This window comes from Rana temporaria, chromosome 1 (assembly GCF_905171775.1).
Source record: "Rana temporaria chromosome 1, aRanTem1.1, whole genome shotgun sequence".
Taxonomy (NCBI): Eukaryota; Metazoa; Chordata; class Amphibia; order Anura; family Ranidae; genus Rana; species Rana temporaria.
The window spans coordinates 508,565,412-508,584,521 of NC_053489.1; the positions used below are offsets into that span (position 1 = coordinate 508,565,412).

General features: G+C 41.6%; 1 protein-coding gene across 1 annotated transcript in view; it reads right to left on the minus strand.

Annotated features, from left to right (window-relative positions):
• The window catches only part of SLC7A11 (solute carrier family 7 member 11), a 361,100-nt gene that overhangs the window by 247,084 nt on the left and 94,906 nt on the right, over positions 1 to 19,110 (minus strand). Inside the window, 1 exon segment of the mRNA XM_040330993.1 lies at positions 3,888 to 3,987. Within this exon segment, the coding sequence (XP_040186927.1) occupies positions 3,888 to 3,987 (100 nt within the window).

Below are 19,110 nucleotides of genomic sequence, written 5' to 3' on the forward strand. Positions count from 1 at the left end.
ACGGCGCAATGGCAGTTAAAAAAAAACGCTGTTTACGTCGGGTCATGACGTATTTACATAAAACACGCCCCCATTACATCCATTTGAATCCCGCGCCCTTACGCCGCCAAAGATACACTACGCCGCCGTAACTTACGGCGCAAATTCTTTGAGGATTCGGAAAAAAAAAGTTACGGCGGCATAGTGTATCTTAGATACGCTGCGCCCGGCGGAAGATTAGGCGCAGGTACGTGGATCTGCCCCTCTATATACTTCTATTGCTTGTTGGTTATGTATTTCTCATAATTTGAGTGTACCTGTGTGTTATTGTAGTACTTGTTCGGCCCATATGCTGATGAATACTGTATTATGATTTATGAATTTTTTATATAGATTTCTATAAAAAATATCTATAGATTTTTATATTTATTACCCGTGTGCCGCCTAAAGTCCATTTTTCTAGTCTAAATTAGTATCCATTTCCAATATATGCCAGTAAATTTTTTTTCCAAGTTTCAGATTACCACATACTGTATACATTGGAACCTTGGATTATGAGCATAATCCGTTCCAGGAGAATGCTCGTAATCCAAAGTACTTGCATATCAAAGCGAGTTTCCCCATTGAAGTCAATGGAAATTAAAATAATTAGTTCCACATTGACTTCAATGGCATGCAATACCGCATGCAGCCAGAGGTGGGGGCTCCGGAGAGCCTCGGGAACACACGGAAAGGCCCGAGGACAGTTTGGCTGACCTCTGTAAACCTCGGAAAGGCTCAGAAACAGCATATTTCTGAGTCTTTCCGAGCATTTCCGAACGGCACTGGTCGACGCCGTTCAGCTCCGCTCAGCTCCCGCCCCCCCCCCCCCCCACCTCAGGCCAAATGTGGTACTGCACACAGCTTTGGCTTGAATCCTGCTCGTATTGTGAGACAACACTCGCAAACTGAGTTAAGATTTAAAAAAATACAGTGCTCGTATTCCGAAACGCTCGTTAACCGCGTTACTCGCAATCCGAGGTTCCACTGTGTACTTCTGACTATTTATTTACCATCTCAATCTACTGACCCCAAATTAGTCAAATTAGTCTTTGTCATGTATTGACATACTATCAAGTTCTTTCTCTGCTCCCAAGTTGGTAAAGAAAAAAAACATACTGTAGTTTAGCATAACAGTTTAGCACTAAGTTTAGAGACAGGTTTTTATTCGATTTTATAGTTTTACCTCTCCTTGTTATTTTTCTAACAAGTGTTAACCTTGTGTTGTCTGTGGATATGGCATCAAATCCATCACATTTGAAAACAAATTTGTTACATTTTGCTATGTTATTAAGAAACGGTGCATTAAGCAGCTGACAGATTACATTATACGACTGCAGACAGTTTGATAGCTGGTTTCAACCATCAGTTCACTTGATTTAAAGAGTATGCAGCCAGCATAAAGAAAAGAATCTGAGAAGATTTGCATCCGAAATAGTTTAAAAAAAATCTCAACAAAATCTCAACAATTGTGTCCATTTAATTGTGAGCCATTTAGAGATGTACTGTATCTATTACAATGATCCCAAAAATGTGTCAAAATTGTCTGAAGTGTTCGCCATAATGTCGCAGTCACGAAAAAAATCGCTGATCGCCGCCATTAGTAGTAAAAAAAAAAAAAACGCTATAAATTTTGCGCAAGCCAATTGATAAGCGCTTATTGTGATTTTTTTTTACCAAAAATAGGTAGAAGAATACGTATCGGCCTAAACTGAGGAAAAAAAATGTATATATGTTTTTGGGGGATATTTATTATAGCAAAAAGTAAAAAATATTGCATTTTTTTTCAAAATTGTCGCTCTATTTTTGTTTATAGCGCAAAAAATAAAAACCCCAGAGGTGATCAAATACCACCAAAAGAAAGCTCTATTTGTGGGAAAAAAAGGATGTCAATTTTGTTTGGGAGCCACGTCGCACGACCGCGCAATTGTCTGTTAAAGCGACGCAGTGCCGAATCGCAAAACCTGGCCTGGGCATTTAGCTGCCTAAAGGTCCGGGGCTTAAGTGGTTAAGAAGTAAAAAAAAATCTATAAAAAAACTCTAAAAACAAACGATATCTATATATCTATATCTTACAGCCTGTAATGAATAGGGGAAAAGATGATTTTACAGAACTTCTGGCAGCAATATGTTTCTAGGAATGCTGGAGATTCCAAATCTTGTGCAAAGATACCCCAGCGCTGAACAGTGAGAGACAATTTAAGGTCATAATAATTATTCAAAATATTAGTTTGTGTTGAGGGTGAATGACAAACACAAAATAATCAATATATATGCTGAAATTACTGAAAACCTATTGATATGTTTACATTTGGAAATTTTATGGCAACTAAAATTGTTTAGATAAGGGTAAACAAACTCTATACTCCTCTTGTACAGGCATTTTAGTGGAGGATTTTTTCATCTGAAATTTGTATTTGTAATTCTGAAACAAAAATTATTTGAATAAGCAGATATTTTTCATCTTTTTATGAATTTTGCTAATTGCTTAAAATGCAACACATATTGGAGCTTTAATCAAATGACAAATAAAAAGCTTCATAAAGTGGCAAGTATATAGAACATACCTTTGCATTTCCTAAATACTCACAGGTTTCAACTTGACTACAGGTCTGTTTCAACTATATATACAATGCATACCAGTTTCATGGTTTGCCTTTAGTGATAATCTCACACAATACCCTCCATGCAGTTTTGAAGGCTAAGTGAGACAAATGGCAGCTGTACAGTTCATCTATACAAGCTTAGTGCCCCACTGTGAACCACGTCTGCTTCAATAGCAAATCAAATTAATGTTAGGCGAAGAACACATAGGATCATAGATAATGGATAACCTACAGGATGCAGTTTCAAATAAGTCAGGACAAATAGATACATCATGATCTCTTATGAGCGCAATGAAGTGCTGCTGAGCAGTTTTGAATGTACTCATTATGGATGAATAAGGTAGACTAAAGCGTTATTTGATAATAGCACTTGAAATCTTACATATTATTTAGTCTCATAGTGAAAGTATAGGCCTGGGTAGAAGGCGGTGTACTAATGAAACGTGTTCTAAATTTAAGACCATGGGGAACCTCTGCATGCTATACCGTCCTACATTGACTGCTGCTGTTATAAGAAGTAGATCCTGATTTTAACACAGCCTCTATCTGATCATCACTTTCCAAGGTAGAACTGTTACAAACAGTTGTGAAAATGTAAAAGAACCGGTTTTTATAGCTGACCACCAGATGAGCTTGTTTTTTTTTTTTTATCTGTCCACCAGACGAGTGAAAATATTACTGTAAATTGTTGTAGTATAAGTGAAGGCTTCCGAGGACCTCCACTACATTGGTAAGAATATTGGTCTCTTAGGCCCCGTACACACCATAGAATCTATCCGCAGATAAATCCCATCGAATGGGTTTCAGCGGATAGATTCTATGGTGTGTACACTCCGGCGGATATTTATCCGTGGATAAATCTCCCCTGGGATGGATTTTCAGCAGATGAATATTTGCTGACATGCTCAACAAATCCATCTGCTGAAGTCCATCCCAAAGGATGGATCCGCTCGTCTGTACAGACTCACCGGATCCATCCGTCCAAAGGGATTCCCCGCACGCGTCGTAATGATTTGACGCATGCGTGGAATTCCTTATATGACAGCGTCGCGCCCGTCGCCGCGTCATAATCGCGGCGACGGCGCGACACGTCATCGCCAGAGGATTTCGGCGCGGATTTCAATGCGATGGTGTGTACACGCCATCGCATAGAAATCTTCTGAAATCCTCGACCGTATCCGCGGATAAATCCTCTCGTGTGTATGGGGCCTCAAAATTGTCTTTTTTTCTTATTTCAAAATAATAAACATGGTGTCTACTTACCAACCAGAATATGCATACATTCCAGAATAAAAAGCCAAGGGTAGTCCCATAACACTGACATCCTTCCCAACAAAGGCGTCTTTGAAATTCTGAGTCTCACCTGGAAAAGACAGGCTTTTATTGACATGCAATAATCTAGTTTGTCATTCATTACAGTTTACATGGAAGTGTTTGATGTAAAAAATATGGCACAGGTCAATTTTAGAGATGTACCTGTCAAATACTATACTGGAAAATGCTCATCTACTGTTACACATTCCAGACATCATTGTATAAATTGTATATATCTGAATACAGATAAATGCACCTCAAGGAATATAAAGGAAATGTGCCAAACAGAGGTGTAATGATAAGTAATATCTAATCAATCTGTCAAATACATATTTTTTTTGCAAAGAAAACAGTCCTGACATATTATTCACCATTTACTGATCCCCAAACAGGTAATGTTAAGAGGTTATGTCTGTAATTTAAGAATATCTAAACCCAATAGATTTTTTTCAGCCTAAGTACATTTTCAGTAAGCACTGAAAATATATGTCGATCCTGCCTGAAATACAGTTTCCTTATCACTTCCTCTGAGCTAAACTAGAAGCACAAACAATTTTCGTTTAAAGCTATATTCTGAAAACTACAAACTACCCCTCCCACCATTTAATATAGATAGAGGATGAGCTATTTGTAGTCTAGATCAGGAGGGCAGTCTAAATGACAACCGTAACTCCCTCCTAAGACACAGTGGAAGGGTAAGTGTTGTCACCATAGGACATGATGTGTATTACTGGCAGGATCTCCTGGCAAAAAAAAAAGGACAAAAAAGCCTAAAAAAATAAAACTAGTGTAATTCAATGCCATCAAATCTAATGATGAGTAGTGAGCTGCAATATATTACAATTTTGTTTTTGGGTTTAGATAAATTTATTGTTATAGAGAGGTGAATGACTTGTGAAAAAATAAAAATGTATTATACTGAACATATTTGTAGATTGTTTTGCAATGCTTAAATTAAAACTTTCTATAACTATATATGGTAATTTATAGAGCTTAAAGCTGATCTATGAGCTGGACCAGTCGCTCACAGTACCTCTTCATAACAAGTTGTCCTCTGTCTTCTCGGTTGAAAGATACCCCCCGTCGCTTAACCCAGAATATTGAGGCCATGGTGTAAGTGCAGAGTGTTATTGCCTTGTCCTTTAAGGAAACAAAAGTACCCTTTATTCACAGCGTACTGGTGCAGAGACCATGCTGATGTTATGATTGCCAGCCCTGCTCTCTGCTTTATTGAGAATCATGCAGCCAAGAAAAACATGGAAGAGGACCTGAGGCATCATGTGACTTGTCTAAAGACTTTGGAAGAGGTGATTGTTAAAACACAAAAAGCAGAACATATTCCCAGTCTGGGCCACAAGAGGGGACAAATCCGGGGGATGGAACACAAAGCTAGAAGTTGGATATTAAAGCCCCATTCTGGGCTAAAACAAATTTTCCCACCCCCCTCTAACCCATCCTACTAGGCATTTTCACCAGAAGACATTACCTTCTGACACCAGATATACACACCTAAGCCCCCTTCCAGGTTATTTTCCACCACCAGTTCCAGTGCTGGGTGGTTCAGGGACCACAAATTCAGTAGTGTGAATAGAATCCAAGGCGACTGGTCTTTTATTTTCCCCCTATGGTAACATTGCCTCATCGGGATCCTGAGAAGACCCTGTCACTGGTATCTAATAGGAATTGCCCATGTGATACAGACACCAATGAGAAATTCTGGATAACCCTCTGCACATCGATGGGTTATGCAGAATTTCTAGTGTTACCATGTGGTCACACCCCTTTAGCACCTGATAGATTATATGCATGTACAAGCTATTGGGATTTAAGCACAAGTATATCTTGAAGAGAAGAATGCTCAGTGGTGCATCCCCGCATGACCGTGGGATAAAGTAAATAAATATGAGCTTTTTTTCCACCTTTTTGTTACCCTTTTTTTTCTAAATTCCAGCTCCACTACGCAACAATATAACATTAATGTACTTATTTTGCAAAAATAAAACAGCTTTCCATGAAATTCTACACAGGCTTACCTAACTCTCTTCATAACTGTTTAAACACACTGCTAGATTAGTTCTGCCTTACTTCCTGGTCAGACTTTAGGTCATGACAAAGGAATAAGTTGACCAGCTGATGTCATTAGCGCACACCCTGCATCATCTACCCTCTGGTCAGCTGGTCAACTCCTTCCTGTGTCATGACCTAAATCTGACCAGGAAGTAAGGCATCAATAATCAAGCAGTGTGTTTAAACAGACATGAAGAATGTTAGGTAGGACGGTGTAGAATTAATGGTAAGCTGTTTTATTTCTGCAAAAAAGGTACATTAATGCTATATTGGTACATAGGGGAGCAGGAATTTAGAAAAAAAAGTGAACAAAGTTGAACTTAGCCTTTAAGATAGAAGCCTATGTTTTTGCAATTATATAGAGGGGGATGAGAATGAAGGGCAGACGGGATCTGACATTGATTCTGGAGTGGGACTTTAATGTAAACGATCTCATGAATGAGTTTTAATATTTAAAACTTTCTATGCAAAGTTTATAATTTACCGTAGTTTATATACTGGATCATGTAAATGTGCTTATTACCTATGCGGTCTGGTTAGTATCTTTGCTTCATTACACCAGTATCTAAGGCTATAGGATTGATTTACTAAAAATTTAAGTTAGGTGAATTAATGTGAAAGTTTAGTAAAGCCATATAAAACATATCTGATTTACTAAAGAATGAAGTGATCTAAACTAAAAAGGAAACCTACATTAAACACTTCAAACACCCAATCTTATGCAGGACAATTTAAAAAGAATAGATTATCTCCCTCACTGATATGAACATAAAGGTCACTTCACTTAACATATTAGTAAATTATGCCAGGCACACATGTTGTATTTCACATTTTAGCCAATCTGAATCTATGGGTCAGGGCTGACCTAAGGGAAAACGACTTTTATATCTCAATACGCTTATTTTAAATGACTAAATCGATGGAGACAACGGAGGAGAGGAGGTGAGTACTTCAGGCCTCATTCATACTATTGATATAAATACAAAAAAAAAAAAAATAGGGGGTGCTATTTATAGTGTTTAGAACATACAAAATGACATACAAACTAACACTAAAAAGATTCCTTGTGCTTAAAAAACTTCAAATTGGTGTGGATAAGCATATGATTGCTATTACACCTGTGCAGTGCTGTGAAACAAAAAATTATATAACTAAAGTCCCAAATGTAATATCACAAATATGATAATCAAAGTCCATAGAGAGTCCAACACCGAAATTCGTGTTACTGCGATATTCTCTTCAAATGGCTGATACATGATCCTTCACCAAACTGTGATAAAACACCCAAAGTGAATGGATATGTGGTCTGCTTACCAGAACAAATTGACTTCTTTAAGTCAATCAGCGCTTATGCAGGATTGTGCCTGCTCACATTGGATTAGCTAGAAATATATATGTAAACCTTCCTCCTTATAAGTGTCGTCCGAATATACGATAAGAATGGAGGACATCCATAGCGTAATATAGTTTATTAAAAAAGAGCAGTTTAAAACAATATAGCCAAATGGCTACTTACATTTAAAAGTGCCTACCCGGCACTGGGGCTGCTGGCTTGTCTAGCAAGATCAGGGGTCAAGTCCTGGGGAAAAAAGTGTGGGAACTCCCACCCAAGATCCACTCCTCCACCAAAAAAAAAAAAAAATGATACGCTGATATGCATAATTACTAAACCGCATGTTTTTCTTTAAGCAAGATCTTTCTAAATCCCGCGATAACTCGTGGCAGACCTCCGCAATGTCTCTGGAAACAATGACAAAAGCTCCCAGGAGACATTGCGGCATCGAGGAAGTGACGGATACCCGATGAATCCATATACAGGAAGCGGCCAGTAACATAAAGGATTACTAAGGTTCGCCTGTCCCTGACAGTGACTCGAGCTGGGCATTGCCGCTTAGTGAAGGATTGGCTTGGGTGGCTTGGATGCTCTCGGCTGCTCTAATCCTGCAAAGGGAACTGCGTTCCTGCTGAGAAAAAAGTGCAGGAACTACATTCCTACATGTTCCCGCAGGACTTGAGCCCTGAGCAAGATGTGTGGGGACTGCCGAGATCGCGTCCACCTCCGTGGATGGCGTGCGTTCCACCTGCTCCACAACAGCAACCAACAGGGCCGGAGGCCTACCTGGTCACTAAAGGTCACGGTTTTTATACTTACTAACTCTGGTTAGTTCCGGGGAAGAAAATTTGTATGCGCAGCCGCTGTGCCGGTTTTTGACAACCTCAAGAACCCTTAATAGGTATTGTTCTCATAGGACCAGCAAAATACATACAAGGCAGTTTACACATTTAAAAGTTTGAAACAAAATATTGACTAGGACATGTAATATTTATGAGGTACTCATCCAACATGCGGACAAATGCTTATATCCCTATAATGGATGTGACACCTCTTGGGTACACCCAGATGACCGTACCACCAACTTAATTACCACATGAATTGAAAATTCCTCCCAGTTTCACCAAAATGTAATATTAACCATAAATTCATACTATGTGCGGTAACCTAAAACTTTCTGCACAAGCACACCTCAGATCACTTCTAGGGCACTTATTTTTCAACGTGTCCGATTCACACCACAGTGCAGAAATGATATGCGGTGTGATAAATGCTGCATTTTTTTTGCTGCACAACTCACTGCATGTCATTGGTTGTACCATAACTTAAAAATGTTAACAGAAACAGCATATCACCCCCTCACCCCTGGTACACACGGGACACTAGTGCACACAGTAAAACACACCAACAAAGGCTGCATTTTTTATTTTAATTTGCATACTAATATTATTACTCTGAATTTTAATCTGATAGCATTTTCTGATATATAAATGGCCACTAGAGGGTGCATTTACATACCTGTTTGTGTAATAAAATAAATCTATGGAACAATAAAAATAGTAAACAGTAAAAATGTTAAATATCAGGAAATTATTTTGAGCTAATAGTTATAGCTATATAGCTATAGTAATAATAATTGAAACTGAAATTGATTGAAAATACAGAAGTAATACTAGTGTACCAAACACGGTTAAAGTGATTGTAAATGCTCAATCTTTTTTTCTCTTAAGATTAGGGATGAGCCCGATGTTCAAGTCGAATGTAAGTTAGACTCGAACATCGGGTGTTTGCCTGTTCGCCGAATAGCGAACAATTTGGGGTGTTTGCGGCAAATTCGAAAGCACCCTAAAGTGCTAATTTTAAAGGTTAATATGCAAGTTATTGTCATAAAAAGTGTTGGGGACCTGGCTCCTGCCCCAGGGGACATGTATCAATGCAAAAGTCATTTATAACTGCTCACGTCTGTTCATGAATTGACAGATCTTCGCAATACAGATCAAAGTCATTGAAAAAAAACGACAGGGGTTCCCCCCCAGTACATTACCAGGCCTTTCAGGTCTGGAATGAATATTAAGGGGAACCCAGAACCAAAATAAAAAGTGTGGGGGTCCCCCCCAAAATCCATATCAGGCCCTTCAGGTCTGGTATGGATATTAAGGGGAACCCTGCACCATTTTTTTTTTAAAGCGGTGGTTCACCCTAATTTTACACTTTCTGTCAATGCAACTGCTAGGCATTGACAGTAAACAAACCATTTTTTTTTTAATCGCTCCTTACCCCCTCTTCAGCAGCCGTTCCTGGGCTGTCAATCAGAATCCCCCGTGGGGAATGGGCATGTAAGTCCATTCTCCGCCATCCTGTTAATCCATCTCCTGACACTCCCAAGGAGACGCGCTCTGCTCTAATCGCGCGACAACGGGGCGTGAGCTTGTTACGCCGGCCGTTGTTATGACAACCGTGTAGTGTTGACGGCGACGCTCGCCGTCAACACTGCACATGCGTGGGATCGAGCGGTGAATGTTGGGAGGCCAGCATTCACTGTATCCCGGAAGAAGACCCTGTCGGCTTCAAAGTGCCCACAGGTAAGATGGAAACGTCCATCGTCTGAAAATATAAAATATCCTTTCCACGATTACACCGATTGCGCGGGCTAAAGGAGTGGGACACCCGGGCAGTGCATTAGTACAGGTAAGCCCTGACGATTGATGCAAAAAAAAAAAAGGATATCCCGCGGAACCCCCGCTTTAAATGGTGTGGGGTTCCCCCCAAGAATCCATACCAGACCCTTAAGGTCTGGTATGAACTTAAGGGAAACCCTGCACCAAAAAAAAAAAACAATGGTGTGGGGTTCCCCCCAAAAATCCATAACAGACCCTTATCCGAGCATGCAACCTAGCAGGCCGCAGGAAAAGAGGGGGGAACCAGAGAATGCCCCCCCTTCCTGAACCGTACCAGGCCACATGCCCTCAACATGGAAAGGATGTTCCCATGTTGATGGGGACAAGGGCCTCATCCCCACAACCCTTGCCCAGTGGTTGTGGGGGTCTGCGGGTGGGGGGCTTATCGGAATCTGGAAGCCCCCTTTAATAAAGGGGACCCCCAGATGCCGGCCCCCCCCTATGTGAATTGGTAACGGCGTACATTGTACCCCTACCATTTCAACCAAAAAAGTGTCAAAAAAGGTAAAAACACACACACACACAGCTTGGGATAAGTCCCTTAATAAACAAAAAAAATACAGTGCTGTAAATCCTTCTACGACCCGGACCCGCCACTACGAATGATACAGCCTCCCCTGAGGCTCCCGGACGAATGACACGCTACACGTCTGACATTTATTATATAACCGAGGGCGGGGCCATCCTGTGACGCAATGGGGGTTTCCAGCAGTTTCCCGTGGTGTCACGGGTAATCCCACTCCCTTTAACTCGTCACGGGGGATTCCTTTTTTCACTCCTTTGTCAGAAATCTTGCAAGGAGCACCTAGTTGGGGTCAGTTTATGGTGAAATTATGTTCTTTCCACTTCCGGATTTTGACCCCAACAGTGCTCACTGGAACATTCAGAAGTTTAGAAATATTTCTATAACTAAAGCCGTCAGTATGTTTTGCAACAATAAGGTTGCAAAGGTCTTGAGAGAGGTCTTTGCTTTTACCAATCATGAGTTGTTTCTTGTGTGGCACCTTGGTATTTGGAAACATTTTTTTATAGGCCATCAGTTGAGACTGAACTAGCTTATATAAAATGTCACTGACAAGGGACACACTTGCTTTCTAATTACTGAAAGATTGCAGCTGGTGTCTTGGCTTTCCATGCCTTTTTGTATCTCCCTTTCTTCATACGTTCAATAATTTTTCCCTGTGTTATTCTATTTTAATACACATAACATAATTTTAGAATTTATTTGTTTTGGTTTCTTTGTATGTATGGATTGCATGGGTTGTTAACAACATGTGGTGAACATTTAATGTCAATAGCACCTTTAGAAATATGTTTACCTAGGAAAATGGTAATGTGTTCAATACCTATGTATCCCAATATATATATACACAGTGGGCCAGATTCTTGTAGTTCCTGCAGCGGCGTCGCGTAAGCCATTTACACTACGCCGCCCCAACTTACAGGAGCAAGTGCTGTATTCCCCAAACACTTGCTCCGTAGTTTGCGGCGGCGTAGTGTAATTGGCCCGGCATATCCTCGTGTAATTCCAAGGGGGCGGCTTGTATTTAAATTAAGCGTGCCCCGTGCCGTTCGAACTGCGCATGCGCCGGGCTTAAAATAGCCCAGTGCGCATGCTCCAGTTCTCAACAGAAAACGTCAATGACGCCGACGTGTGCGTCATTGACCTAAAGTCGTATTCAAGAACGACTTACGAAAACGACGTACCCGACGGGAAAAGACCAACGCGGACCCGACGCCATACTTAACATGGCATACGTGGGACTGGCGTAAGGTTACGCCTCATATAGCAGGGGTAACCTTACGCTTACGCAAACGACGTAAGCGACGGTTACGCGACGCGATTCCGTTCAGGAATCGGCGTATCAGGCTCATTTGCATAAACAAATGAGACCTGAACGTAAACGCCACCTAGCGGCCGGCGGTGAATTACATTTAACATCCGACAGTGTAAGTGACTTACACCTGTCGGATCTACAGCGTATCTATGCGAAAATGATTCTAGGAATCACTCGCATAGATACGCGGGTCAAAAAACAGAGATACGACGGAGTTTCCTGAGATACTCCGTCGTAACTCTTCAGAGAATATGGCCCAGAATATATATATATATATATATATATATATATATATATATATATATATATATATATATATATATATATATATATATATATATATATTATAGTTTTTTGTATTGCTTTGAAGCTCTATCCACTATTTTCACTTGCTAATGCAACTGCTATTCTCTACTGAGAAAAGTTCAATCACATATATTACCTTTTTTCATCATCTACCCCAGAAAAACCCTTAAAAGTTCAACAACCTATTTAGCAGATTGTGTGATTTGCAAGTTAAGAAACAGATTTGTATTTATTAGCTGATCTCTATTCAGTATTAAGAAATTCTCCAAGCCACCAAATCTGATTCAAATCTACCATAGAAGGTTGAATGTGATTGGTGGTGCAGAAAACAGAGAGATGTCAGAAAAGTCAGCTAAGCGCTGAGACCATATATGGGCCATTTTTCTTCTGTAGTCCCGAACTCCAGGTGCTGCATGCAGGCAGCCTATTCAAGTCTACTAGGATGCAGCGGCAGGACAGACACAGCCACTTGTCCTAATGAGACAGGCAGGTGACCGGTACAATGGCAATATTCTTTGGGGGGTGGCGATCAGTGGATATGGACAGCGGCGATCAGTGGCCCCTTACCTTAGGAGGCTGATGCTGCCCCACGCTCCAGGGAAGAGCCGATGCCATTGCTTCTCCTCCTGGCCGAACAGGAAGTGGGTCCTGAGACTCCCTAGCTAATAGGGTCACAGGACCCACTTCCCAATTGGCAGGGAGGAGAATCAGGAAGACAATAGTGAATATTAATTTGCTATTGTAGAAAATGATATATAAATTATATATATATATATAAATATATATAGAGCGGCGATGCAATAAATAATTTAAACTCTGACGTGACAAATCGTGAATCAGAACTCAATTAATCAAACATGAATGAAATATAAACATCAGAATTAAGTGCTGAACACAATTCTCTGCATATAAAACAAACTCTTCAGTTGTGGTTCACATTGAAGCAAACCATGAAAGAAAAAGAATAAAGGGTGAAACTGTTCATATAATCGAATTGGGTAAAAAAGTCCTCCAGTGAATAAAAGAAGGTGACCGAAAAATGTAAAAAACACCCAGGGAAAGTGCCGTGATCTTATAGAAAAGGTTCCTCCAGCTCTGATATAATGTTTCCTTACCGACTTCACTGATCTCCTGTATGAGATTGTGACAGCCTGTGGCTAGTTATCCCCGCCTCAATCTGGGTTTCAGACACCTATCTCTTCCGCCTCTCAGGAGTCCTCAATGTTTCTCCTATAACAGAAGTCCCCATGTAAATATATAAAATACTACCATAGTGAAGTACTGTATTATGTGTATTTTATTGAATAAAAAAAATTGCACTTACAAGAGTAGATAGTATAAGCGTGTATGTAAATCTCAAGCCGGCCGGCTTAGAAACTATTCCGCCCGTCCTTCCGCACTTTTTTCCCCTGAAAATAGGGGGAAAATCATGGGTGTGCGCTATACGCCGATAGCATACCTCGGAGGGGAAGGAGAGGGACGAGCGCCTGCCGGAAATCACCGAGCCGTCATCTCCTCTCGGCTCTCACTCGGCTGTCACGTCACACACGCACAGTCCCACCTCCGCCACGAGCTTTGGTCCAGTGTTCTGTCTATCACAGGAGATGGTCCAATGCCGATGGCGGAGGCGGGACTGTGCATGTGTGACGTGAAAGCCGAGTGAGAGCCGAGTGGACATGACGGCTCGGTGATTTCCGACGGTGATTTCTGGCGGGCGCTCGTCCCCCTCCTTCCCTTCCGAGGTATGCCATAGGTACGTGCTACCGCTACCAAGTAGTTACAAAGTCCCTTTGCAGTCCCTTTTGGTCCACACCTTATGTGTGGGAGGTAATTGGTGTACAGGTACAATTTGCTGTTGATCTTTGTACTTTACAACTAGCAACTGAAGATCAGTCCAAAAATACTACCAAGGTTGACTTTGCACTTGAAAAGCCGGGCTCTGGTCTATTTCAGTTTATTATTGCATATGTCATACGTGATTTCTTATTGTGCAAAGCACGCACTTCTTAGGCTGGTTTCCTCACCCTCCCCTTCACCAGAGACTGCTGAACATTTGGGTATAGAAGCCCCAAGCCGCGCTACAGTCCCGGTCAGTGCTGCCTGCGTCTGAGAGTTCCAGCTCCCTCCTTTCCACCATCGAGTGCTGACAGCTAAAAGCCCTAAGGTACTGTGTATCTCCTTGAACATAGGAGCTGCTCTCTGAGTTGCTTGCTGTACATTGCTGCTTATCTATTTTTAATTTTAACTGCATTTACTATTTGGACAAAAAAAATTGTTTTTCCAGAAAATTCCCTCTTAAAATTGGGGTGCGCATTATACGCTGATAAATACGGTAATTTGCTATTGTCAAACAACTGGGTGGGCTCAGGGCGCAGTGCTCCCCAAGCCCACCCTTTTTTTAAGCCAATTCGAGCCTCAGGCTCTAATATCGTACTTAAAAAAAAAATTGGAAATCCATGCCTTCAGTGCCCTGCATGTAGATTAGGTGCAAGGCTTAGGACAGGCAGCCACTGGAGTAGTCCCAGACTCAGTGTGTGTTTAGTGCCTCCCAACCACACACCTGTCACATTAGGATGAGTGACTGTGTCTGTGCAACCCCTTAGACTGCTTGCAAATAGCACCTGTAGCCTAGAGACATGGAAAAAAATAAATAAACCAAGTACATTTTCTGAATGCAGTACACCTGTAGTATGTTCTATGTAACATCACTAGCTTAGTAAACTATTTCACTAGCATTGATTTTGTTATAATTTTATTTAGAAATGATTTGACCTACTTAAAATCTAAGCAATGCATTACTTATGCAGAACTTATGCAGCACTACACAAATATAATATATTGTTCTTGTTATTTGCTGTTTCTAGGTAGGGTGCCTAGTGTATTTGTTCTTTTAACCAAGCCTCACATGGGCAAACAGCAGGTGGTGAGTCAGTTTATAGCTAATAGAAAGTCCACTTGTTTAAAAAAAAAAAAAATATGATCCTTCATAGACCATGGATTGTTTGTGATCCTTACAATCAATTTCCTTCAAAGAGAAATTATTGGCAAAATCGAAAATCCCAAATATAATTCAGTCTGTCAATAGCATTAACACATCTATTTTTATTTTTATGAGTTCCCCAGTAAGACGGTTTTATTACCATGACTATTCGATTTCCCCCCCCACTTTTATTAATCTCTTTCCACTGCTATCCCCAACCATTTAAGAGCTTATGAATACCAGGAGACGGTAGTGGGCTTCCTAATCATGTGACCACTGTTATTCACTGACAGTGGAAGCTGTTTATGACCGCTTAACAGCTTGCCGACCGCCCTCTGCAGTTTTACTGCGGCAGGTTGGCTCGGCTGTGCAAAATTACATAATATAACGTGATGTAAAGCATGCACGCCGCCGGAGGAGCGTTCGCCCCCTGCTTGCCCCTGGTGCTGATGCGAGTGCCCGGCAGGCGCGATCACCGCCGGGCAACCGCGATCGCTCGTCACAGAGCGAGAACCGGGAGCTGTGTGTGTAAACACACGGCTCCCGTTTTTTTCAGGGGGAGAAATAACTGATCGTATGTTCATACAATGTATGAACAGCGATCTGTCATTTCCCCTAGTCAGTCCTACGCCCCCTTCAGTTAGAACACACTTTAGGGAACACAATTAACCCCTTGATCGCCCCCTAGTGTTAACCCCTTCCCTGCCAGTGACATTTTTACAGGAATCAATGAGGTTGGCTCGGCTGCGCAAAATTACATAATATAACGTGATGTTGCTCTGCGGCCACTAGAGGCGCGTGCACGCCGCCGGAGGAGCGTGCAACCCCTGCTCGCCCCTGGTGCTGATGCGAGTGCCCGGCAGGCGTGATCACTGCCGGGCACCTGCGATCGCTCGTCACAGAGCAAGAACTGGGAGCTGTGTGTGTAAACACACAGCTCCCGGTTCTTTCAGGGGGAGAAATAACTGATCGTATGTTCATACAATGTATGAACAGCGATCTGTCATTTCCCCTAGTCAGTCCTACCCCCCTTCAGTTAGAACACACTTTAGGGAACATAATTAACCCCTTGATCGCCCCCTAGTGTTAACCCCTTCCCTGCCAGTGACATTTTGACAGTAATCAATGCATTTTTATAGCACTGATCGCTATAAAAATGCCAATGGTCCCAAAAATGTGTCAAAATTGTCCGATGTGTCCGCCATAATGTCGCAGTCACTAAAAAAATCGCTGATCGCCGCCATTAGTAGTAAAAAATAAATAATTTTTATATATTTTTGGGGGATATTTATTATAGCAAAAAGTTAACAATGTTGCATTTTTTTTCAAAATTGTCGCTCTATTTTTGTTTATAGCGCAAAAAATTAAAACCGCAGAGGTGATCAAATACCACTAAAAGAAAGCTCTATTTGTGGGAAAAAAAGGACGCTAATTTTGTTTGGGAGTCACGTCGCACGACCACGCAATTGTCAGTTAAATCGATGCAGTGCCGAATCACAAAAAGGGGCAAGGTCCTTAACCTGCATAATGGTCCGGGTCTTAAGTGAATGAACAGCATTGCCAATCCATTACAATTTTTTTTTAACTATTTGATTCATTGGCAGAATTAACAGATAAAATAATGTTAGAGGGGACTAATTATGACTGCATTATATCCTGCATGTTAATGTGTTTTTTCTTTTGCCCATAATTACAAAAAACATTTTGGATAAATAATATTGTGTATCGCCTTGCTCCCAATGAGGGGGCGCTACATGTTAAATTATAGTTGTCTGAGCGGTAGTTTGGCTCAGAACTGTTTCAGTTCAGCTGGGTTGCATGATTTTCCCCTTGACGGTGGGTGTCACTGTAACCGCAGGTCAAGGTTGGAAAGGCAACATGCTGGATGCATCAGGTGCCTCCTACCAGAAGTGGCTCAGGGGGCATGGTCAACCTGCTGTGCATTCTGGGAGAGGGTACTTAAAGCGGTTGTAAACCGCATAAACTTTTTTTTTTTTCCCCCAAACCTGCAATGCAAAAGGCATAATAGGCTAGTATGCACCGCATACTAGCCTATTATGAAATACTTACCTCGGAACGAGGTGTGTACCACTTACCTGGTCCACGCCGAGCAGGATGTCATCTTGCTCCGGCGTGTCTTCCGGGTATCGCCGCTCCAGCGCTGTGATTGGCTGGAGCGGCGATGACGTCACTCCCGCGCGTGCGCGCGGGAGATTTAAAATCGGCAGGGTCCGGCGATGCCGGTCCTTCAGCCGTGGAGTCCCCCCTGCGCATGCGCCGCCCGCATTGCGGGGGTAATATCTCCTAAACCGTGCAGGTTTAGGAGATATTCTCCTTACCTACAGGTAAGCCTTGTTGTAGGCTTACCTGTAGGTAAAAGTCCAAATAGTGGGTTTACAACCACTTTAAGGAACAGGCACCGGTTTGGCGGGGTCCTCGGATCCTGACCCGATGGCCCTCCTAGCCTCAGGTATGTGTGAGCTGTTTATGGTCTCGGGGCCGGCTGGCCCGAGGCTTCATAACTGAGAGTAGGCCCAGAGGCTGCCTGGGCCTACTAGTCCAGGGATGGTCCTTCACTGTCTTGCCTAGGTCAAGGGAGCTGAACCACTGGGATTCAATTGAAGGACTTATGTTGTCAGTTTTGCCTCACTGTGCTGCTGGGTTGGCTGAAAGATTCTTGGCACCATGAGTCATGTATTGAAATTTCTACAAAGTGCGTGAGTAGTTGCACGATCTTGTGGCAGAAGATCGCAGGATGGCCCAACAAACTTATCGAGTCTGTGGCAGAGACTTTAGCAAGCTTCACACCAGCTGCTAGTCCAGTGAGAGTGGGCCTATCTGGTGGTTGCTGAAATCCAGGGTGGAACCAAGTTAATCCTCTGGATTTAAGTTTATACTCGTGATCCGCAAAGCAAAAGGTACCTGAGTCTGCCCATCCCTCTACCCCTCTGTTTGAGAACTTTGTTCAATAAAAACCTTGAAAGAGACTTTGTGTTGGTTCAGACATTCTTAATGACGGCTCTTCAAGGAGAACCCCTGAGCTGAACGTGTGAAACAGTAAGGTAACAGCAGGCCCAAATCAAAACAAACAGCTCCTTCGGGGGTAGCGCTACAATTATTTTTGCTTTTGTTTGTATTTATATAAATTTTCCTATTTTTATCAATGTTTTTTCTTCTACTTCTTTATTTAAAAGAGAAGTATGGGTTTAATTTCTAGTTGCGATTCATACTTACCTCGTGGATGCAGCATCAGACCGATGCTCCATCTGTCCCCCGCTGTCTCTGCACTGAGAACAGAGCCCCGAACATCGCCGATGGCTCGGTTCTCACTCCTCCCCGAGAGGAAAGCTACTGACTGTCAAGTTTAGAGTTTAGAACAAGGAAGAAAAGTGATTGTCAGGATCAACCATATACCTCTGATGGAAGAAGAACATGAAAATAATAGAGACTATGATTTAAAAAATACACATATGTCTTCTCCTAAGGGTCACAGGAGTGCAAAATGAATTGCACTCCTGTGTCTTATCTGTCTGCCGCAATGTCGCAGTCCCGCTAAAAATCACTGATCGCCGCAATTACTAGTAAAGAAAAATTCCAATAAATCTATTCCCTATTTTGTAGGCCCGACAACTTTTGCGCAAACCAATCAATGTACACTTTTTGGGATTTTTTTTTACCAAAAATATATAGCAGAATACATATTGGCCTAAACTTATGAAGATGTTCTTTTATATATCCTTATTTTGGAAATGTTTTATATCAGAAAGTTATAAAAAAAAATTTTTTTTTCAAAATTGTGTCTCTTTTTTTGTTTATAATGCAAGAAATGTAAAACACAGTAGTGATCAAATACCACCAAAAAGACGTCAATGTGTGCTCACATATGTGTATTTTATAAATCATAGGGGCAAATCCACAAAGTGAGTACGCCGGCGTATCTACTGATACGCCGGCGTACTTTCAAATTTCC